Source organism: Mustela putorius, unplaced genomic scaffold, assembly GCF_011764305.1.
Source record: "Mustela putorius furo isolate JIRA1106 unplaced genomic scaffold, ASM1176430v1.1 tig00000765_pilon_pilon_pilon, whole genome shotgun sequence".
Taxonomy (NCBI): Eukaryota; Metazoa; Chordata; class Mammalia; order Carnivora; family Mustelidae; genus Mustela; species Mustela putorius.
The window spans coordinates 2382392-2405688 of NW_025421470.1; the positions used below are offsets into that span (position 1 = coordinate 2382392).

At 58.6% G+C, this 23297-nt stretch overlaps 1 protein-coding gene across 4 annotated transcripts; it reads right to left on the reverse strand.

Annotated features, from left to right (window-relative positions):
- Window positions 1–23237, reverse strand: RRP1B (ribosomal RNA processing 1B). 4 transcript variants are annotated; one of them, XM_045084372.1, is made up of 16 exons: window positions 23019–23236; window positions 16371–16453; window positions 14820–14877; window positions 13508–13593; window positions 13129–13190; window positions 12431–12560; window positions 11586–11650; window positions 10983–11164; window positions 9435–9523; window positions 8788–8885; window positions 7952–7971; window positions 7272–7400; window positions 6191–6855; window positions 4584–4736; window positions 3446–3509; window positions 1–2589 (listed from the first exon to the last, which is right to left on the reverse strand). In XM_045084372.1, the coding sequence occupies exons 1-16, from the start codon at window positions 23146–23148 to the stop codon at window positions 2396–2398; spliced, it is 2208 nt and encodes a 735-aa protein (XP_044940307.1). In that variant the 5' UTR covers window positions 23149–23236; the 3' UTR covers window positions 1–2395. The 4 variants fall into 4 exon arrangements, with proteins under 4 accessions (XP_044940307.1, XP_044940309.1, XP_044940308.1 ...); XM_045084374.1 differs by lacking the exon at window positions 16371–16453 and having other exon boundaries at window positions 23019–23151; XM_045084373.1 differs by lacking the exons at window positions 14820–14877; window positions 16371–16453 and having other exon boundaries at window positions 23019–23237.
- Between the last annotated feature and the right edge of the window lie 60 nt (window positions 23238–23297).

Below are 23297 nucleotides of genomic sequence, written 5' to 3' on the forward strand. Positions count from 1 at the left end.
TGAGTGCAAAGAGAGGTTCTGTTTATTGGACTTGGCTTGGATGCGACGGACACACTGCAGACAGAAGTACAGACTGATCGTCAACACACGGTTCTTGCCAGCAGAGCCAGGTAAATCCAGAGAAAACACACAGATCAAAAGACAGGTTCCATTTCATGTCCTTTCCAACACCAACAAGCGCTTCCGCACGTCCCTGACCCTCCTTTGTGCTTGCGGGTACACGGGAGTTAGGACTACGCATTTATAAAGTGTGGTACCAAATTGTACAAAACTAACCAGACAGGGGGTCGGGGGCAGGAAGAGGACTGTTTTACAAACTACTAGATCACCAGCGTTAAGGTAAGGGGTTTCCAGTTTTGGACTTCCAAGTCCCCTTCGCTACTCTGCCTGGGAAAATGACATGCACCGTGTAGAAACTGGTGTTCTAAATACATTTCTTTGCGCAACACACTCGTGTGTGTCTGTAACAAGAATTAAAAAAGTTTTCTTCCTTCGTTGCCAAAATCTAGGTATTAAAAATATGCCCCCGTAAACCTACCGAACTTACCCACAGAGTAAGTCAGGACAGATTGGGAGGAGGGACAGGGTCCCCGGTTGCTCCCGGACCCGAGTCCGGAGGCGCGGCCTCACCAGCCGGCCCAGCTCCCGGAGCAGCAGAGGCCGCCGTGCGTGTGACAGGAGGTCCCTGCATTCACCCAACTGTGCCCTTGGGTGTCTCGCTACAACATCTCAAGCCCGCTGGACTACACGGCCTATCTTTAAAGCTAAATTAAAAACCGTTAGAAAAATAATCTGGCCAATGGTAATGGGACACTTTTTTCTTAGACAAAAAGTTAAAAATACACGACTCTTCCAATCTCATCATCTGCCATGATCGGGCTGGGTTCTGTCTTACCAAACGCAGCACTACGCAGCACTACCGGCCCACGCAAACACCGGCCCAGCACCTCGGACACCAGACTTCCTGTTACAGGGACTGACGGCTCAGTCGAGTCACGTCTTCTCTCAGGGACTAATCAGGACCGAACTTCATTACAGAGCAAGCAAAGGACAGGGTGCACCCCCTCTCTTGGCCGGCGTCCACTGCACGGGCCGCCTGACCCCAGGGGCGCGTAACTGCAGACAGAGCCCCACCCTGGCGACGTGACGTAGAAACTAGAGTCACGTCAACACAGCCCCGCCAACCAAGGGGGCCTCCCTGGTCAGGCGAAGTGGGGGCTGGTCCCACTGAGCAGCCCTGGGGGCCTGTACGGGGTGGAGGCAGGACGGGGAGGCAGCCCCCACTCCCGGGAGGCCTGAGGTCCCCTGAGCAGTGCGCACCAGGGCAGCACTGAGCACCCCCACACCCACATCACAGACCTCCGAGTTCATTCCTTTCTTGAGGTCTGTGATTTGTGTTCGTAAACTCTAACGGGAGCCGGGGGCCCAGGGGCTCCCCTAAGGTGACCACGTGATTCCCGAATGCGCCCCCCGTCCATCACTCGAGCTCGGGGCTGGATGCAGCTTCCCTGCGCTCCGTCCCAGCTCCTCCTGCGGAAGGCTGAGTGCCCGCCTCTGACTCTCATAGTGAGCGAAAAGCAGAAATCTACAGAAATCTTCAGCGCAAGCTTCCACACTTCAGGAGAGGGGGCCGCGAATGAATCAAGACGCACACGCAGTTCTCAGAGGGGCCGGTGTCGGGCTTCCAGCGGGAATGCAGGCCGTCGACACTGCCGCTGCGCCTGCGAACTGACGCCTTTCCGCCCGGAGTCAGGAGAGTGGCTTCCGCGGAGGCCGCTCACTCCGGCGGGCGGAAGGGAAGGAGGCAACCGGAGCACAGGACCCCGAGCAAGGAGTGTGCTCCGTCGCAGGTGAGCGCCGAGGAGCGTCGCTCACCGGTCAAGACACTTTGGGCTGGCCTGAGAGGTAGGAACACGGAAGGAAACAGGGCCCAGGGGAGGGAAGGGGCGCCCTGAGGGCGGAGGCTCCCCTCTCCCCGCCCCTCCTGCAGGTCCGCGTTATTGCTGGTCGGGTTACGGGCGTCTGTCCCGCACAGACTGCCAGGAGTCTGCAGACCGGGGGAGACCAGGAGCCTGCGTGGCCGCCGCAGTGCTAGTGCCCGAGCTACGCTGCCGCCTCCAGGCTCCCGCGGCCTCAGTGCCACTTGATGGACGGTCCCTGTGCTCAGCTCCCAGGCTGGTGGGGGTCCCAGAAGTCACCGCAAATGCCAGGCCCAGAGCGCTCCCACCGACGGCATGTGTAGCAAAACCTTCAGGCAGAGGCCCACAGCGCCCGCTCACACCTTGTTGACACGGAGTTCACGGGGACTTAGAAACCAACAGAAAAGGCCCCACCTTCTTAAAGTTATAATTTATAGGCTCTGTACAAACGCGGTCTCTGAGAGGTTCTGCGGCTCCTAGAAGAAGTCCGCAGCCGTTGGCCTCCTCTTTGGCGTGGCGGGCAGCAGCTTCCTGGTCCCCGGCGGGGTGCTGGTGGGCGAGCTCGTGGCGGTCTTTAGCACTCCATGCAGGGGCTTCTGCTCAGGGTTGAAGGCCACTCGGGAGGGGCCCGTGGGACTGACCAGGATGCTCTTGTCTGTCTTCTTGAACTCTGGCCCGGATGAAAGCAAGGCCCCACGTTAATGGAGCAGCACTTCTGACCTGCCTCCCCCGGCCAAGCAGCATCCCCCGTGGGCACTTTCGCCATTTCACACCGCCGGCGGCTCCCACGGGAGCCAGGCCATGCACCCCAGCAGGGCAGTGCCTGTCCCGAGGCTGAGAATGGGCCCAGGGCTTCAGAAGGAAATGGAGCCGGCATCCTGGTTCACGGGGCCGAATGAACCCATGTCTGCAGACACCACGGGAGGGGAGGGCCGGTGGGTCTGATTCTGAGAGGAGGGGGGTCAGGGGCGCTCAGGGAACACGATGACTTCCCTTCCCGCTCTCTGGCGCCCCCCACCATCCGATGTCTCCAGCTCCCGGAACAAGGCCTCGCAAGCCCTGGGGCCTCTCAGGGCCGCGGGATGGTCCCTTCCCTCCTCATGCACACACACGTGCACACACATGTGCACGCACGCACACATTTACAGGTGGGCCCTACGAAGAATCAGGTCTTAAACACACTGCATCCTTTTAGAGTCTGGCTTCCGTTAACAAAACAAAACAAGCCGATCGCACCTGGACTAAAAGCAACCAGACGAGAACGTCCCTACTGCCGTCTCCCCTGGGACATGGCTCCCGAGGCAGCCACCGCTGGCCACCATCCGTCGGTGCACCAGGCCAGGCCAGCCTTGCGCATTCTGGGTGGTCCAGGCTCAACAGGGCTTTCCACCACACCTTCTCCCAGGCAGACACGCCTAGAGGCAAAAGGAAACCCCTCCGCACCCAATCCTGGCCGCCCCACCGAAAGCCTGGCAGCACGACTTACTACTCGGGAATAGGTCAGGGCCTGCGTCGCCCACACTCACCTGCGGTCATGTTTCTGTTCAGCCCGAAGGTGACTTTCTTGGAGCTGGATGGCATCTTGTCTCGCTGCAAAGGGAGAACCACCAAGGGAATGAGACAGCAGTGGTGGGGGCGCTCGGCCGGGCGGACTGCACCGACCCCCGGACACCCTGTCTGGACAGGCCAGCCCTGGGCCTGGTGTCTCTGGGCACACGTCAGGCACCCTGGGGGTGATGCAGGGCACGGCATAAGGTCTGAACCTCCCAGCCGACGGGAGAGCTCAGCTCTTCAGAGCGGCAAGGGAGCCCATTCACCTGGAGTTTCACAGTCTCACACACACCAGGGACGGATTCTGGCTTTGGGAGGCAGCGCACATGCTCCCCAGCGTTTCCCACACAGATCGGGGGCTTCTAACAACTCAGAGTTAGCCAAGATGCCTTCTGTCTAGAAGACTCCGGGTGCGGGCCCGCCCTGCATGAAACACCCCATTTCTGGTGAACCCCCCAGTTCTGCCCACACCATTCATGCTTTAAGGCCATACATGTTTTAGGACAGGAACTTGTCTCCTGTCCTCAGGGTCATGTGGCAGGTGTCCCCGGGACACGGTACGTGTACGTGGCGAACACAGGCAGTCGCCCCTCCGCTAGTTTGAGCAGGTACCGTGGCTCAAACTCCTTTTCCCAGAACGGTCCCTGTGCTGTGGGCCTCCCGGCAGGGCCAGCCCAGCAGCCCCCGGTCCACTCGGCTTCGGTCTGCATCTGGCTCCACACCCCCACCGGCACCTGGTGGAGCTGGCCATGTGCTTTACCGCGACCCCGACCCAGCCTTCCGGGAGTAGCCGCCACTCCTTCCTCAACCCTGATCAGTCCTCTCCTATGTCCTAGGCAGTGACCCATGCTGACCTCCTCCAGGTCTCCCCTGTTCTCAGGCATTCAAAGACGAGGCTTCACCCACGGCACCTGCAATCCCCGCAGCCAATCCCTCAGGCCATCCCAGATTGCCGAGACGAGCCCGTGTGACCCCTGCCCTGGGGACCCCCAGCACGGCAGACCGGGGCTCCACGGACAGCAGTGGGCCCCGAGGCCCAGCGCCCCGCGCCCGCGTGTGTGGCTCCCAGGCAGCAGTGGGCTGTGCGGCTGTGGGGAGGCTGAGCTCACGCACCTGCATGGCATGGGGCGCAGAGGCGACGGCGGTGCTGCTCTTGGCTTTTCTGAAGAACAGTGGCTTTGGTAAGAAGGGGGTGTCGAACCGCACAAAGTCATTCTCTGGCCTCAGTGGCCGCTTCTTGGAAGGGCTGGAAACGCCCCCACCCCCCTGTGAAGGGAGGGGGAGAGGAGAGGTCACACCCGTGTGCAAGGGGGGACCGGGGCCCACAGGACACGGCATCTGCAGCTCAGACACTCCCCCGCGCCCTGCAGCACTCCCTGCGCCCGACGCGGCTCTCGGACTCAGCGGGTGTAGACCCCGGCCGAGTGCTCCCCAGCCGCTCAGCCACAGGAGCCACGTTTCTCTATCTTCCCGCTTAGCTGTCCCTGCTCTGAAGACGCCGGCCTTTCAGAGACCACCTGTGACACGGAGCTTGTCTCCTCATTTCTGACCAAAGACCTCACCAGCCGCTGAGACGTCGGGGCCAGGAGAGTGAACATGAGGTTCAGTTAGGACCTGCAGGTTGGTTATGGCCGACAACCCTCCCCAGGTATGTGGCAGCCAACTGCTGGCCCCGCGAGGCCCCTGCTCCGGCTGATGTCATGCCGCTGGTCTCTGCAGGGTCTCGGCGTCCCTAGCTTGGAAGCTGCTGCCTTCCCTCAGCAGACCCCATGGTGCCGTAAGCAAGGGCCTGACCTGGGGGCCTCTCTCGCATGCCAGCACCCCACGGCAGAGACACATGACCGCTTTTGAGAGGAAAAACCTCCCTTAGCAATTGTTCTGGTGCCGAGGAAAACTGTCTGGGCCTGAGAAGTAAGACGAGATTGCTCGGATAGTCTCAGCGAAGAAAGAGACCAAATGAATGGTGCGCGGGGGCTGAGGGACGGGGGTACCAGCGACAGAGCTGCTCAGGGGACGGTCTAAGGCGAGACCGGGCTTCCCAGAGCCCAGCGGACAGATCTGTGTGTTTACCCAGCTAAGACTTTCCCCAAGCACAGACTCACCTACCTAACTGTCAGAAGCACCGTTAGCCTGGGAACAGCGCTTAGAGCAGACATGGGTGCCCCTGACCCACGGCCTCGGCTCCCTGGGTGTCGCACAGCAGTGCGTGCCCATGCGCATGCTGGACGCGGGCAGCAAGCCTGTCTGCGAAGGGGCCAGGGAGGAAGAACTGACAGCTCAGTGGGTCGCAGGGTTGTAACTACTGCGAGGTGGCCACATAGTGGGGTGGGGGCAAAGGGGAGGGACACATAAGCAGACACATAAGCACAGACGGGCAGACAGGCTTTCCATTAAAAAGATAAGAAAGGTAAGAAAACTGGCCCCAACAGCATCAAAGAAAAGCTGGGAGTTGACGAAGGAACAGGAGAACAGGGCCTGGCGGGGACGCCTGCCCGTGTATACGGCAGGGCAGCAGTGTCCTCGGCCAGGGGCACTCCCTCCTGGCTTGGGGCTGGCCCCTCTGCAGCCGCAGGGGGGAGCAGCCTGCTGGGGCGGGGGCGCCAGGGCACCGGCGTAGTTCCTCGTTGGCCGGGGCTGTTACAAACCAGGGCTGCTACTCGGCCCGGAACTCTGGCCTGTCCCCCCACCTCTGCCCTGAAGATCGGGGCCGGTGGCCTTACCAGAGCTGGGACGAGCGTGGCCTCAGCCTCTGGCACCCCGCTGAGCGACACAGACTCAGGCCCCTCCTTCCTCCTCTTCCTCTTTTTCAGAATGGCAGCTTTCTGAGCAGACGGGCTGTGCAGGTCAAGGCTGCTTGGCTCCCCCTTCTTTTGCTTCAGCCTCCCGCCCGGGGACAGGGGCCAGGCCAACACCGGGGGGCCGCTGCCATTGACCGGGAGGGCTCCCAGTTTCCGCTTCTTCTTCGGGATGGGGGCCCCACTGGCTGGGGAGGCTCCTGGAGCCAGGGCCTGGGTGCGGGCGCTGCTGGGGCCGCCAGGGGCCGCGTCCTCCGGAGGCAGGGGTGACGCAGGCTCCACGCCCCCGCCCTGCACCGTGGGGCTCCTCTTCCTGGGCCGTTTTCTCCTGCTGTGCACTGGGGTGGGCTGCACGCTGCTCTGCTCCTGGGGGCCCGGGGTGGCCACTGTCCCTGGCTCCACAGGCGTCTTCGGGACTCCGCCCGTGCTGGCCTCCGGCTCGCCACCCCCGTTCTGCTCTGGGCGCATGGCTTCCGGCCCCGACCCCGAATGCTCAGGCTGGAGGTGGTTCTTCTTCTTCTTCTTCTTCCTTTTTCTCTTCTGAACACTGGCTTCGCTCTCCTCTTCCTCAGCAAGAGACAACTTGTTTCCTAGAAAGACACCAGAGCCCGTGAACAGTGTCCAACGTGGGAAGGGCCATAGGCTTTGTCGGGCGCCTTGCTTTCCCTGGCCCAGCCAGGACCAGAGCCTCCGAAGACCAGTTCCCGCAGCCGCGTTCAGGCCCGTGGGAACCGCAGAGCCAGGGCGGACGTGAACACCAGCGAAGGGGGGTGCCGAGTCCCGCGCTCTTCACACCTGCGCACTGCCCCTGAAGGTGCCTCCAGGAGGGAACAGGGGCTCTACATTCTGGGAGGCTGTGGGTGGTCCCCTGGACAGCCACGACACTCAGCTCTTTCCCCTCCAGCCGCCAGGAGCCCCGTCTGGGGCCAGGCCTCCCAGCGCTCCCCGACAGCGGCCCGCACCCGCCGCGCCCTCCTCCCTCGCCAGCACCGGCTTCGCGGCTCACCTCGCTCCTTCTCCAGGTCTGTTCTCTCTACAACTTTATTTCCTTTTCTCTTCTGCCTTCCTCGGTCGAGGGTTTGGTCATCTTCATCAGCAGAAACACCGTCCACAAAACCGAACTGAGACACGCTTCCTGCCGGACCCCAGAGCCGCCGCTCGTCAGCCGAGACCGTCAAGACTCCGCACCCGCCTCGCCCGGGAAGCTTCTCCACCCTGACTTCCACGTCCTCATCCTTGCTCTCATGACCTCCCCAACCCGAAGCTGCCGCAGACGCAGGGATGGCACCCGTGGGGGAACACGCTGACAGCGGGGCCCCTGGGGCTCAGCCACCTCGCTCCCATGGCACTGGCCACAGACGACAGCTTTTCCCCAGGGGCACAATGACCATGACAGCAGAGGAAAGGGAGCCCAAGAGCTTGACTCCTTTTTCCTGGAAAGCTTCAAACTGGAAGTTTCCTGGACCAACAGAAATTCCCCCATTGAAATGACAAGGACCCCCCTGCCCTGCTGCGGCCTGGGTGCACGGTGGCGGGGCAGCTCTGCCCGCGGACGGCCGTCACAGGCGAGGGCTGCTGCTAACGCTCCCAGCGCCTCTCCGTCCTGTGCCTCAGCATTTGCCGTGACTGCCCCAGCGGGGCCACGTGCAAGTACCGTCACCCGCTGCTTTCCTCCGGCCTCCTCACCTTCGGAGAGATCCCGGAACCTGAAACACAGAACAAAGGCCCCTGAGGAAAGCCCTCTTTTCTCTCTTCCGCAAACACACACGACCTGACGTGTAGGCTGTGCCCTCTGGGCGGGCGCAGGCCACTGTCTTTTCCTTCCCCAGGGGAGGCCAAGGGTGCTGGCAGCCAGAGGCCTGAAGTGGGGGAGGAACTGCCCTCCGGGACACGGCGACCTGCAGACTCTGTCTTGGTTCGTTCACACAGAACAGAAAAAATGACAATTTCTTTCTCTGGGCTAGAACAGTTTCCCTCTCCGCCGACAGCCCCTTGTCCTCTCTGCTCACCCGGTGGAGAAAACGCTCCCCGCGGGGCCGGGGCCGGAGCACATGGTAAGCGTGGGGGCTGTGTGCTGGTGGGGGGCTGAGCTCTGGGGGTGTGGGGAGCGGGCCTGAGCCCGGCTCTGCCGTCTGCCAGCTGGGACACCAGCCGAGCCCCGTGGGCGGTGGGGAAATCAGAGAAGCCGTCCTACAGGGCTTTCCTCAGCGTGGACTCCCGTCCAGTGCTCAGAGGGGCGGCTGTGCACAGGGCGGCAGTCCCGTGGGCTGCTCCGTCCGAGTTACAGGCGCAGCCGCTCTCCGGCATCCCCACGGTAGGAGGGTGGGGCGGGGGGCGATGAGGGGCCTCGATCCCAGCTGAGCGGCTCGCCTGCACCGCAGTCTCTGGCTCTGCTGATGTCCGCCGCTGCCACTTCTCTCCGCACCACTAGGAGGCGGCCGCGTGTGGGCAGGGGCGTGGGCAGGGGACGCACCCTCCCCCACGAGATGCGTGAATACAGGCCGTGCCCACTTGTCACCTACTTTTTGATGAGCTTGGAGAGACGCTTCCTGTTGAAGGGAGGGATGTTCTTCTTGTTAGTGATTTCTAGGAGTCGGTCGGCAACGGCCTTGTAGTCAAACTGTGCGAGAAGAGCAGCGAAACGTGACCCGCAGGCGAACCCACTCTTAGAAAGTCCCTTCCGCTGGTGACAGACACCGGCAGCGTGGGACTCCGGGCGCACTCAGCAGGATGGTCCACAGGTGAGGGCTAAGACCCAGTGACCAAGAAGTTCAGGGCCATGTTTGAAAAATTTGTTCTACTTTTTGTCGGGGGACGCTAGACCTCGTCCGTTCTATTTATTCTTTCCAAGTCGTGGCAAACCACACCCCATGAAGCTTGTCCGGGTGTGCGTCTTTGTCAACTTAATCTAGATGTCCAACTCGTGCTTGGCAACACGGTAACCTTTCCTGGAAAAGCACGGAGCTGCCTTTGTTGTACAGAACGGGATCTATGGTTCGGGCCACAGTGGGACTGACATCTTTCAAAATTCCGTCCCCTTGGTCTCCAGTGAGCTCCTCGTGAGGAGGAGGACGTCAGCGGGTGAAGACTCCGGCCGCGCAGAAAACGAGCCGTGACCCTAATTCCCACTTAGCCAGGCCTCACCACAGCGAGTCCACGTTCTACTAACCTGGAGCAGGGGCCCGGCGTCCTCCAGGCGCCCTCCAGGCTCCCCGTTGTCGTGGACCCCGTCCTTTCTGGACTGCTGCTTGCCCAGCGCTATCAAAACACACCCAGAGACAGAGCTGTTCAAACACGCGGCCACGACTACTTCCACAGGAGCCACCGTCTCTGCCTCTGCACAGAGAAAATCCTGCCAACACATCTGTCAGCTCCCGAAGAAGTCTGTTAAAGGAAGTCCCGGACAAATCGCACATTTTGCCTTTCAATGACGTCACAGACAAAACCTCTGCTGCCCTCAGTGCCCGCCAGTGCTCTGTCTTCACATCAGCCGCAGCGGGGACAGGAGGCCCGGGCACATAGGAGCAGAGCACTCGGGAGTCTGTCCTGGTTTCAGGTAAATTTGAGATGATGCACTAACGTCTCACAAGGCTGCTGCGGCAGACACAAATTATTAATAATGCGACTCTTAACATTTAAAAAGGAATTCAAAGAGCACTGATGACCATGAAGAAGCAGATAGAGATCACCAAAACTCACAACTTGTCATATCCTAGAGGCTGGTTAGTGGTGGGGCCTCTGGGCCCAGCCTGGAGAAGACAGCGCAGGGCTCTGTCCACGCGGGTCCCAGGCAACAAGCAAGACCCACGGAGCTGGGGACAGCCCCGTGATCATGCAACACCTGCTCGAGGTCACCTGGTTAGTCCCCTCACCCACGCTGAATTTAAGATTAAAGTTTTTCTTCTTTCGTTGTAAAAGAACAGTTTTTCGGATTAAAAAATAATGCACGATTGCCGTAGAAAATGGAGAGCAACAGAAAAGGCACAAAGGAAGCAGAAGTCCCCCATAACTGCCGTAACTGCCGTGTGGGGCCGGCAACGGTCATTCCTGTAGCCTCCCAGACTTTTAAGGGCACGTGCCAAACCAGGCACCTTGTACGTAGTTTTGTGTCCTTTTGTAAAAAATGCTGAAATTCCCTCTGGCCATCAGTTTTTGAATCTCAGCTTAAGGTCTATGTAACATTTCAAAAGCCTGGGTATACCCTGACTGTCCCGTTTACCTAACGCCACACCCCTCAGCACTGCCAGGGTCAAGGGGCCCCTGAAATGCAGGGTCCAGGGGCAGCCCCAGCGGCAGCAGCCCACAGGCTTCGGAGAGACCCCGGGGCCCCGGAGGTGAGGAGGCGGCGCGGGAGCAACGCCCATGCGCAGGGAGCACACCTCGGACCCTCTGGCAGACACAGGGCCCCATCAGGATGTTTAAACCTCAAAAACCCAAAACAGAAACAAAAGCGAGTGCAACGACAACATAAACCCTGCGGAGACTGGTGGGACCAGGAGGCGCGGGCGTGGTGGGCATGGAGGGGGCTCCTGGGTGCAGGGCTGCGTGTCAGCGCAGCGGGGAGCCAGCTTCCCCCACCCCACCCCACCTGCTTCTCTGCCTACTTAGGATCTCTGTATCAAATAAATAAATAAAATCTTAAACAAAAACAAAAACAAAAACAAAACCGTTCCGCTGAGAACTCTGTCCAGACCCACTGTTGGGGGAGTCGTCTCACCCGGCTGCTCTTTGCGGACTGGCTTCCTCCACGCTGCCTCATTTCCCGGCATCTCTTCCTCGGAGAACGCGGTCTCACCCACTTGGGTTCTCTGTTCCTCGAGGGTCTCTTCGGGGCCGAAAGGAGACTGGTCTACGATGGCTTCCAGAACACCCCTCGCTATTGTCTGCACCAGTGTCTGGCTGAGGGCGGAAGACAGCAGGGAGAAGGTGACGACAACGCGCGGCCCGGTCGTGAGCGTGGGTGGCGGGGTGCCCAGCGCTCGGCCCACGCAGCCTCCCGAGCACCTGCCGGGACCCGTCACCCAGGCAGCACCGTGCCTGTGCCAGCCAGCCGCACCGGTGCGGGGCCAGCGGACAGCCACGCGGGGAGGGTGGATGCAAGTGGGAGGGCCTGACTCCTGGGATGTCTGGGGTCAAAGCCAGCAGAGCCCATGCCGGACTCCAGGCGTCCCACATCTCGCACAGGGAATTCCAGAGTCCAGCTGTTCTGGGCTCTGCATAAACCATCGCGGGTGCCCTGAGTCGCGCCTCCCAGCGACTCTACCACCACTGCCCATGGTTAAGCACCGAATGAAGCCGCGAGAGCACACATGGGACTCACTCCTTAGTCCTGGCCGCAATTTTGCAGAATGGATCAATAAACTTGAGATTCTGATCTGCCAAAAGCTGAAATTCAAAAACAGAACAGAAACAATGTTTGATACGTACTAGGAAACGGAGCCACTCACCTTTTCCACACAGGTTACGTCTGGAAAACAGTTCTGTCCACACCCAAAACCCACCGTGTGAACTGCTCAGATGGTCAGAGGCAGGCCAAAGGCCACGGCTGTCTTCCAGTCGCCTGGTCAGTCCACTGACCAGAGAAAACCAGCCCACTAACCCATGCTGTTCTGCGTTCTCTGCCCTACAGACAAGCTCTTCACAGATGTCAAAAACTGTAATATTTTTAAAATGTAATATTTCTACTTCCTTTTAATTAAAAAAAAAAAAAAGTGTTCACTGCAGAACACCTGTAAAAATAAAAAAGCAAAGATCGCTGACAGTCCCGAGTGGGAACCCGAGTCCTTCCACACACAGTCCATGCACGGGTGAATCCACGCTCGGGAGAGGCATCCGCGAGCACAGCTTTATTTGCTGCCTTTCAAAACATCGATACCATGACCCCATCCTTGTGCTGATACTGGACTATGTTCGTCGCTTCCCATGGTCCCTAAGTGAGACCTCCCGGGGCATCCTTAGCACACAGCCTGTGTTCCCGCATGCCCTGCGCCGCTCGGCACGTGCTCCCAGCTGGGGAAGGATCCGCTGAAAGAGCCTGAGCCCGTTCCTGACACCCCTGCGGCAGAGCACAGCGCCTCCTCCGCAGCCTGGGGGCCACGGGCAGAGCCAGCGCCCCGGCCAGGCCGGCTATGATCAGGGGACACTGGCAGCCCCGCGGCGTCTTACCTCTCTCCCTCCCACTTTGGACAGCTCATGCAGATAGATGCCGATGAAGTGGAACTTCACCCCGTTCGGAGACTGGCTCTCGGGGTGCAGGATTTCTTTCATCAGGACATCGAGAAACAGCTTGATTCGGCTGAAGAAACCACACACACGGTTCTATGAACTACGGCAGGCCAAGGCCTCTCTCTTCCCCAAAAAGGAAATAGTCACGTTCGTTCTCATGCTCCGCGGCGTGACAAAGCACTTGAGGCCGAGCGCGTGTTGCGAGGAGAAAAGCAATCCGTGCAATGGGTAGAACACGCGGCACGTGGGCCCGGCCCCTCCAGGAGCCTCTTTGGGCTCCGAGTTCTTCACGCGGAAGGAGGCTCTGCTCCTCCCCGGAGTTAGCAGAGCGGAAGGCAGAGATGAGGCAACTCATCCCAGCTTGCTCATTGAAATGCTTGAAAAACACACTATTACTTTGAAAGATTTATTTTACATTTTTATTTTTTTAAGATTTTTTTTTTTTTAATATTTGACAGAGCCACAAGCAGGGGGAGCAGCAGGCAGAGGCACAGGGAGAAGCAAATCCCCACTGGACGCGGGGCTTGATCCCAGGGAGCATGACCCGAGCCGAAGGCAGACGCTTCACGGAGTCACCCAGGCGCCCCTACTTTAAAAGTTTTAAAGCCACCAAATGCTGGTCTCAATAATTTACCGACCTCTCTTCCCAGCCATCTCTCTTCAGAACCTCGAAGGACTGCCTCAGGACCAGACGGATCAGCTGGAGAGAGACAACTTTTGTTACCCAAGGAGAGAGAGAAACGTCCGTCAGCAGAGGAAGAGACCCATGGAACCGGCAGAGCCGCATCTCCGAAGTGAGAACAGTGTCAGCATCACTGCAGGGAGCGCTAACGAAGGACCCAGACTCACCGACCTCGAGAACACAGAGCCGCCCTGCAGCGCGGATGCACATACCGTCCCGTGACTGCAGGAGCCCTCGCCTCGCCCCACCCGGACACCCTTCCCCTGTCCGGAAGCCGCCGGCCGCCTGCCCTCCCCAGGCCGCTGAAGTCGACGGGGGAGGCGCGCAGGTCTTACCATGTAGAACTTGTCCAGGCGCAGCCGGTCTATCCCCTTCCACTCGCGGTTCATCGTCTGCCAGAACGTCTGAATGAACAGGTGCTCTGCGGCGAACGAAAGGCTTTGAGTACTCGGTGTCGGGCTCACATACGACCACACAGCAAGAAAGTAACACAGGGAAACAAACTAGGATTCTCTGTTATTTACTTTTTCCAAGAATTTTTTTGGCAGCTAGAAAATCTGGTCAACAATTAAGTTCACTCAGTAATTTCTTTTCCATTTCCACAAAGCCCGTCATAACAGGAAGGCTGCGGTATCTTGCTGTTCAACCACCCTGCTCTACGCAGCGCTTCTATCCATCCCCTGCAATGCCTTGTTTCTGTCAAAATCAAAAATTCTCTGAGCCTCGTCTACAGGGCCCCTTCCGCCCACCTACACCTAATCACCAATCCAGAGCCATCGATTCTGACGAGCGCTTGGACGATCTGCGCAGAAACTCAGCTTTCGGTTTCACGTTCCGTGTCAGCTGGTTGAGTTCTTACCAAACATTCTATTTTTCTCTTCTGAGCCGCGAATCTACCACTCTTCCATCCAAAAATAACTGTTGAATTTTTCAGCCTGTTTTTACTTCTTTATGCACATTCTTCCTTGATATGTGAAAACCTAGAGAATATTCCGCGTGTAGACTTCTGCTTGTTATGAGTGGGCTGGAGCCCGGCGGAAACATGGAGCCGCTGGGGTCCCTAAGGCCGGTGGGGGCCCCGTGCTGCGCAGCACTAAGCGGAACCGACCGCCACTTCTGCGATCTCTTCCCCCTTAGTCAGGGATCAAAGCCCGAGTGTCTCAGGGATAATTCATCTATCCCTCTGCCTGTGCTTTCTAGTACAGAGGGCTCACTGCGCGGTCTACCAGTGATGACCCTCCGTGGTGCCAGTCTTCAGGTCAGCCCGGCCGCCAGAGGCTCCAGCGAGCCCCGGCACATGCATGCTGAGCCTCTGAGCGCGTTACGGCAGCTCAGAAGGCACAGACTCTGGAGAGTTTCACTTTTAAAAACAAACCGAAAAAAGAAAAAAAAAAGATTTTATTTTTTTGAAATCTGTGCGAGGTCACATCATACTGCGCAAGATGCCTCTTTCAGGGTCATGGCTTTCCCACGGGGAAGGTCTGTCTCCCGCCAGGTGCGCACTGGTAGCCCCAGGTGCTGTTCAACAAGCCCCTGGAGAAAGGAAACCCTCAAGGAAGGAGAAACCACAAAGCCTAGTTTCCCAGGCAAGTTACCCAAGCTGATGGACGAGGAAGCTTTGAAAAGCAGGAAAATGTCAGGACTTACGGGCCTCTGAGTTGTTAACAACGTGGACGAGTTGGGAAATAGTGTTCGCTAGCTCCTCCTGCAAAGGCGGGGTCGGGGAGAGACAGCGGGGTTACTAGGCGGCAGCACCGGGACGGGGCAGCATCTGCTGGCGTCCGGACCTCCAGCCGCGCACCATGTCAATTCCACCACACGCGCAGGTCCCAGTCCCAGGGGACTGCTGTGCCACGGGAAAGGCCTCTGCGGATCACGCTGCGTGTTAGGGACAGCAGCTCTGGTTTCTGCGCAAGTGACCCACACGGGCAAACTAGCTGCCAGTTCCTGGCTGTAAACATCTGATCGCGGGATGGAGATTCCAGCCTTAGCCCCAAACTACGGCACAGCGATGATGGCAGGGTCCCCTGGCGGTTAGACACGGGACGGTCACTCCTCAGGGCTGCATGTGCACAGACAGTCCTGGCCTCCCCCGGCTTGCGGCAGGCTAGAGCGGGCCCGGGGGGGGACGCGAAGGTGACGGGCTCCCATCCAGGCTCCGCCCAGGGCCAAAGGGCCCCATGAAATCAAGCCCTGCTACAACACGGCAAGCCCGCCGGTGGGGAGAATTTGGTGGTCCGGGTCTAGGAAGAGACCTCCCCTGGGGAGTGGCCACCAAAGAATCCTGCTCAGGACAGGAGCACAGCCCTCGTCAGGGGGACCTGCGTCCGCCCGCGCTCACGTCTTCCTCCCCCGCTTTAAATGAGCTCCCAGACTGGAAAGGGGTGCTCCCGCTCCTGTTTTCTTCCTCCACTAAAGCTGTCGGCTGTCACTGCTGAATGTAACTGAAAAATATTTGGCCCTGCTGTCCTACTCAAAATGTGTTCAGCGGAGTAAAAGCAGTAAATCAAAGTGTGCCATCACTCGGCCTGGGGAAGCGGGGGGGCCGCACGCTAATCCAGACCCGTCAAGGCCGCGATGGGCTTGCAAGCCGGCGTCCCCGAGGCTCACCCTCTGCCCTACAGAGGCAGGCCTGCTCTTACGCACACGCAGCGAAGCTCTGTCAACACTCAGGCCCCTCCGGAGACGGCTTTGGTGGTGGGGCTCAGCGTGCGTGGCAGCTGGGTCCAGAAGAACACGCACCTCCGTGCCCAGCCTCCGCCTGACCTTAAGGTTCGGGCGTCAGAGGCAGGTCCGGGGTTGGTCTACAAAGATCCCGACCCCCCGCAAGGTGGCCACCCAGTCCTCACAGGCTCTCAGACCACTGCTGTGCCACGACTGACCACCAGCAGTAACAGACAAAACAAAACTTGAAAATATGCAGTCATGTAAAACTTCCATGGGATGAGCTATGAAACTATGACAGAGAAATACGGAATCTCCATTGTAGGCACATTCTTGGTTATTTAAAAAGGTAACCTCACTGCCTGGCCCCAGGGTCGCTCTCTGGATGGACGAGAGGCGGGCAGCTGAACCCTGAGCAGTGACGTCACAACGCGTTTCCGTGCACGGGACACGGACCCAGCAGAAACGAGCAAGCCCCTTTCTCCACCTGGGCCAAAACACCCCAGCCATACGACAAAGGGAACTGTATGTTACCTGGAGGAGGGGTTCATCCTGCACCCACATGCAATAGAAGAGCCCTTTCCATATTTTTAGAAGTTCTTCTTGACTGAAACCTCCTAGGGGACAAAACAGCACAAACGTCTTAGAGCCCTCGCATTTCCCGCCCAGAGCCTAGAACCGCCACGCGAGCAGGGACAATAACACGTTTTCATTCTCTTACCCACAAAGGTCTTTTTACCAATTTTTTTTTTTATTTTTAAGGCTTTATTTGAAAGAGAGTAGAGTCTGAGCACAAGTTGGGGGGCAGAGAGGAGAAGGAAAAGCAGACTCCCCGCCGAGGAGCTCAGTCCCAGGACGCCGGGATCATGACCGGAGCCGAAGGCAGATGCTTCACTGACTGAACCACCAGGTGACCCACAAATGTCCTTTTTATTCTGAAGCATCCACTTCCTCGGGGTATAAAAATAAACCTGTGTAGATCATGTAGTTTTATGCCTGACGGGGCAGGTGGTAGTGGTGGTACGTCCTCATTCTCTGGGTATTGTGTAAGGAAGTGCATGCCATCACAACAAAAAGTCAACTAGAAGGCGGTCATTTACAAAAGGAGCTCCCTCTAGGTGGCCCTCTCCACCGAGAGCCTGCGTCTCACCCCGGCACGCTCAGGCCGCACTACCCACACTGGCATGGCTCTTACAAAACACAACTGCAAGTCCCAGTCCCGTACAGCTGCCCTGGGGACACTAGGAGAGCTTTGCAATATTTTTGCAAAGACACCTTATTAAGGATCCTGCCAAGAGGTCAAAGGGCCACACCCCAACCTCTCTCCCTCCTGGTTACAGTTTTCACTAACTGGGCAATGTCTGCCTGACTTTAAGTGACATCACCTTGCTTAGTCTTGTCCGGACTCATTTTCAAGCCATATACCCCCCTGAACAAGACACGAGTCACACACAGCCTTCTCGCTCCCGGGCAGACCCCCGGCATGGAGTAATTGCTGAGTGACATAAAGGATCGCAAAAATCAGGTAAGTGTACATTCTTGGGAGTTTCCAAGCCTATGGAGAACAAACAGAATCCTCGAGGCTTGGCTCATGTCCCCAATGGTCTGTGTTAACACTTCACTAGGAGATGCCAGCAAAACGCTTTTGGAATATCAAAGGACGACAAAATAGGTGAGTGCCAGGAAGCTCGTACACACCGGGCATCAACGTACTTTCAATACACTGAAAGGTCATTAACAAGCGGTGAACAGACCCCTCCTGACATACTGAAGTTAGTTTGTCCACAGCGGGAGTGCACCGCCTTCCAAGTTACCCGAGACCTTTCTCTATCAGCTCTTTTATTACAGTGCATTTGGATTCTCTGTGATAGGTTCTCACTTCAAACCACTATACCAGGAGCTAAAGTTTATTAAGATGTATTTCCTTTAGGGGTTGGGCGAATGACATGGCAACCAGCTTCCCCACCCCTCCTACCTTGCGTGAATAAGCCACACCTGGGGGCCCGCCGCTGCTAGCACGACTATGGCGTGAGTGACAGATCTGGAGCCCCAGCCAGAGCGAGTGATGCAGCGGCCGGCTCCTGCCTGGATCCTGTGGCTCAGAAAAATCCACGAGGTGATGGGAGAGCTCAGCAGTTCAGTTCAGTTACTTCATAGGAAGAAATTAAAAAAAAAATGTGTGATACTGGTAGTGTGGTTGTGTGAGAACGAGTCCTCAGGCTCTGGAGAGCCACAGGGAGGTGTGTGGAGGGGAGACGTCTGCGGTTCACTTCACGACACCCTGGTGGAAGGGCGACGTGGACAGAGGGGACAGCCCAGGCAGGGAGTCACGGGGCGGCAGCGGAACAGTGAGTCTGCTCCTCTCAGAGGCTCCTGCCCTCCCCCCACCTGCCCGTGCCGGAGAGCCTGCGGGAGAAGGGACGGAGGAGCCGGCCGAGGAGAAAAACAGTCTGGGGCCATCAGGTGAGCTCCTCCGTGAAGCTGTGCTTTGCTGTTTCCCCTAAAAACTAGTCTGGCTTGGGGGCCCATGGGTGGCTCAGTCGGTTCAGTGTCTGACCCTTGGTTTCGGCTCAGGGTCACGGGATCTGCCTGACACTCTCCCCCCCCGCTGCTCCCCGTCTTGCTCACTTGCGTCGGCACACACTCTCTCCAACACGTCAAATGAAACCAGGGCGTCCGTGTGGATATTTTGTCAGGCTGTAACTGAGAAGAAGTCTTAACCAATAAGGACACATTTTTATGGCAAGATGCTCGTATGTTACACCAAAAGTTACACAATCAAAAGCGCCTTGTTCACTACCCCCTAAGCCCCCAGGGACCCGGCGTCCATCTCTCCGGATCCTCCCTGGGTGCCAACGTAACGCTCACACGCGTAGTACAGAAACGCACGGACGCATGGCTGTGTGTGTAACCTAGACAGCGTCACACGTGCTACGCTTTCCACATTTGGCCACACGCTTAAAAATAGCGCAGCGTATGTTTATCTCCAGACGGTTCTTCTCACCAACTCCAAGCGACAACCTGACGCACCAAGCACGTGGGGCTCACCCACACCTCTAACAGGCAGAGAGGCAAAGTGTGTGTATTGGAGAGCTTCACGTGACGGAAGACTACGGATCCCACCCCAGTAACGGGCCGACAGCAGACCCCAGACCGTGGGCAGGACAGGGGGTCGGACGTGAACACACAGTCTGTTTCTTCCCCTGGGAGGCAGCGAAGTGTCGTGGACACGAACCTGTGGCTGGGCCCCAGCTCGCTCCCTACTGGCCGTGCTGTATCGGAAAGCCAGCGGCCAGCCCTGGGCCCGTTCCCTCGCCTACAATGTATGTAGTTTCTGGTTAGGGTCAAAATCAAAAGCATGTTCTAGACGCGCTTTGTAAGAGCAGAGCACTAGTCAGTAGCACGAGCTACTGGTAGGTTTTATGATTTTTCACGGTCTCCATCCACGTGCACGTACGTGTACTTTCAATATATGTATAAAAATCATTGGTTTTCACCAGGAATTTAGTTGGTCAAAACACAGTAGCATTTTTTTTAGACATTTATGAAGTAATCTCTACCCCTAACGTGGGGCTCGAACTCATGGCCCCGAGATAGAGTCCCAGGCTGCAGTGAGCCCCCCGTTTTTCTTTTCTTTCTTTCTTTTTTTTTTACGTGCACTTACAGTTGACACACTGTGTCACATCAGTTTCAGGTGCTCGCGACAAGCTACCGTGGGTCACCCACACGACGCCGTTACCATGTCACTGCCCATATCCTCCGTACCTTTCACCCTGTGACTCACTCATTCCATAACCGGAGGGAGGCCTCAAGTACCCATTTTTGAAGCATTTAGAGTAAAACAGAGAAATGCTCATCATTTAACTTCTCTTCACTGTGCGGGTAAAGTACTCATCCGAAGCAGTTTTGGCTCATAACTGCTTTTCATCTGTCTTCTTGGGGCTGACTTCCTCAAAGGAGTGCCACTCAGCTTCTGGCACCAATATGGGTTTAGTTACTTCGCAACAAACGAGGCGAACACGAACTGAGATGTGGGCAGAGTAAGCTCCCACGGGCTGTGGGACCCGTGGAAGGGAAACACCTGACTGCCGCTGAGCCCCGAATGAGCTCAGGAGTCATCTGAGGTCCGGCGAGTCCACATGTGGAGAGCTAAACACACCCCCAGCTCTGCACGAGCCCAGAGACCCCCTAAACCTATCAGTATGAGGAAACACTTCCCCCATTACTGAATCTGAAAGCCCATCACCCTAAGATGCACGGCTCCTTTATGAGCCACCGTATGAAAGCACGAGGGCAAATAAAATGCTCACAAGGTTGATTTTAAGAAACGTTCCCAGGTCTGCAGATGTAAATGTTTAAAGTTGCAGAATCAATAAAACTGGGGGGTGCGGGAATTCTATCTTTTGTTGATTGCTCTATTCCCAGTGCCGAGACTACGGACAGCACGCAGGAGGAGCTGTTTGCTGAAGACGTGAACGCACGAAGAGTACAAACGAGCTCTCGTTTGGAGGACAGCGATCGTTCTGTGAGTGCTTCACGCAAACCGTTAAAACACCAAAGCAATATTTAGCGGCTTGAGGCACCGCAAAGATTTCCAAATTTGTTTTTAGAATCCTAAGGCCATCAGGGCATCTGGTTGGCCCTGTTGGTGGAACATCTGACTCTTGATCTCAGGGCCTTGAGTCTGAGCCCACTTTGGGTGTAGAGATTACTTTTATTTTTTAGTAAGTAGGCTCCGTGCTGAGCGTGGAGCCCAACATGGGGCCTGAACTCATGACCCTGAGACTGAGACCTGAGCTGGGATTAAGAGTCAGACACTTAACAGACTGAGCCATCCAGGTACTACAAGATCACTGAAAAACAAAAACAAAAAAAACAAAAAAACCCCAGAACAAAACACAAAGCTATCTATGTTGCTGATGGGCAGTTTTGTATCACTAAGATGAAGATTTCACACTTCCTTTACTAGGCACACGACAAAACACAACAAACTGGACGCCTGGGGGGCTCAGTGGGTTAAGTTGCTGCCTTCGTCCAGAACGTGATCCCAGGGTCCTGGGATGGAGCCCCGCATCGGGCTCCTTGCTCGGCAGGGAGCCTGCTTCTCCCTCTGCCTGCTTGTGCGCACTCTCTCTCTGATGAGTAAGTAAATAACATCTTAAAAAGACAAAAACAACAAAAAACCCGCAACGAACTGTGTGCCTGTCAACGAGATGCACACGTCAGGCCAAGTTACTCCCCAACCGGCATTTCACGCTGATGGGGCTCAGCGGCAGCAAACACCTTGTTTATTCTGTCCTCGTGGTCACTGCCTACCACACTCGCCATACAGTTTGTTTTCCGGAAGCCCAGCGTACTCCACGCATGGTGGTGAACGAGAGACACAAAATAAGTCACTCTCAGCGTGATGGGTGCTGATCAGACACGACTTTGTGAGCACGGGTGTATGCCCAGTGGCCGCACACCCCCGTGTCCCCTCAGATCCTGGGTCTGCTCGCCAGAGGGGTCTGAGCAACAAGCTCTGTCTGGCCGTCTCAGCCCTCATGTCCTTACTCTGCTCTGGGGCACAGGCCGCCCCGCATTCGCCTGATGTGCTCCCACTTGCGGCTGAGCAGACGGACGGACACTCAGCCTGTCTGGGGAAGGATGGCACACGGACAGGTAACGAAGCCGCAGCTAAGTGCCAGGCAGGGACACACTGGCTGTTCTGGAACCCTGGTGGGGCGGGGCGGGGCGAGGCGGGACGGAGGGAAGGCACTGTGGAGGGAGTGACGCTGGGCTGAGCGCCGGGAGTGAACAGGAGAAGCAGAGGCCCAGAGCAGAGAAACCAGAGCCTGGAAGCGGCACGAGGCTGTCGTGCAGGGGCTGAGGTGGGAGGGCCCTGGGAGGACAGACCGTGGCCTGCAGACCAGAAACCCAGGAAGGTCGGACGTGATGAGAACAGTTTCAGACCAGCCCTCGGCTGGTCGGTGGGGGACAGGTTCAAGAGAGCGGCAAACGGAGTTAAGGAGACTGGCAGGAAGCAGGCTCAGAGTCCAGGTGGCATCCAGGGGCTCAGGGAGGGCAAAGAAACCCGGAGGAGGACACACGAGGACGCAGGAGACAGCGGATGAGGGCTGGGGAGCCGATGGGGGAGCGGCGTGTAGGACACCACCGGGTGCCCAGCCAGACGCTGAGCGGATGGGGACAGAAGTGAGGCAGAGGAGACCAGGTTTTAGGGGGAGGAAAATGAAACGCTTCTGGGCGTCTGAGTCTGCGGTGCCCTTGGGACACCAGGCGGGAGGACCCTGCCCACAAGGCCTATCTGAGCCGCGGCAGCCAGGCCTGCCCCGGCCACGTGGGTCAGGACCCTTCAGCGGACGTGGGATGCCTGAAGCCGGGCCGTAAGTGGACTCCAGGGGTCCCGAGCGGAACGGAACTTAGCAATCTGGTCTTCCCCCCTTTCCCACAGACTTCCCCTAAAACGGCGTCTGCTCTCCCGGGTGCCCGTGTGCGGTTTCTCCCCGGCGGAGGCCCACTGAGAGGCCGGCGCCGCGGCCCGTCGTGGCTGCTCCGCGGCCTCGGAAGGCAGCAGCGCTCGCAGCCGTCCAAGCACGACACAGAAGCCCCGCTCCCCACGGCGCTCGCGGCGTCCGGAGCCCGCGCAGCCTTCCGACGGCCTCGCACGGGTCAGGAGCAAACCACAGGGCCCGGGTGACCCGGCCACCGCCGCTCGTCCCGCTTCGAGCCCCAGCAGCCTCCGTCTCGCTCCTCTGACGGCCGTTCCCGGGCGCGCGCGCTCCCCCGCCGCCGTCCGCACCCGCTCCCCGCCCAGGGGCCCGCCCGGAACAGCCCGGAACCGGGGCTCCCCCTTCCCCGGGCCTCCCTTCTCCTTCCCGGCTCAGACTCGACCGCCGCTCCCGGCGCCCGCACGGCTCCCGGCGCCGCGCACCGCAGGGGCCCGACCGTCCGCGCCGCCGGCTCCCGCCAACACGTGCTCCCGCCGAGGCCCTCGGGGCGCGGCGGGGGCGCGGGGGCCCGGCCCCGGGTCAGCCGCCCTGCCCCCCCGCCCCGCGCCTCCGGGCGCCCCAGCCAGCCCCTGGGTCGGCGCGCTGGGTCGGCGGGGGCGGTGCCCGCGGCGCCGACGCGCACGGACGGGCCCCCGCGCCCCGCACCGCCCCGCCGCCGGCCGCCCGCGCCCACCTGCCTCCCTCTGGGTCTTCACGCTGAGGTACTGGCGCAGCTTCCTCACCGCCCGCTCCCGGATGCCCTTCTCCTGGGACGCCAGCCGCTGCGCGAACTGCAGCTCGGCCGGCTGCATGGCGGGGGCCATCGCGCCCGCTGGACCATGCCCCGCCGCGCCCGCCGCCCGCAGCCTCCCGCCGCCGCCGAGCAGCCCGGGGCCGCGACTGCGCAGAAGGCGGCTGGCGGCGGCGGCGTCGCGGGCTGATGGCGTCACAAAGGCGCCCGCCGCGCGCGCTC

What these genes read in the sequence shown, in the direction of transcription:
- RRP1B (XM_045084372.1), bottom strand. Translation starts at nt 23,148, where the DNA reads ATGGCCCCCGCCATGCAGCCGGCCGAGCTGCAGTTCGCGCAGCGGCTG. An exon ending in AGAGATGGCTGGGAAGAGAG is followed by an intron (nt 12,561 to 13,128) that starts GTCGGTAAATTA and finishes TGGTTTCTTCAG; the next exon opens with CCGAATCAAGCTGTTTCTCG. An exon ending in CTCTCCAAGCTCATCAAAAA is followed by an intron (nt 7,972 to 8,787) that starts GTAGGTGACAAG and finishes TCTGTGTTTCAG; the next exon opens with GTTCCGGGATCTCTCCGAAG.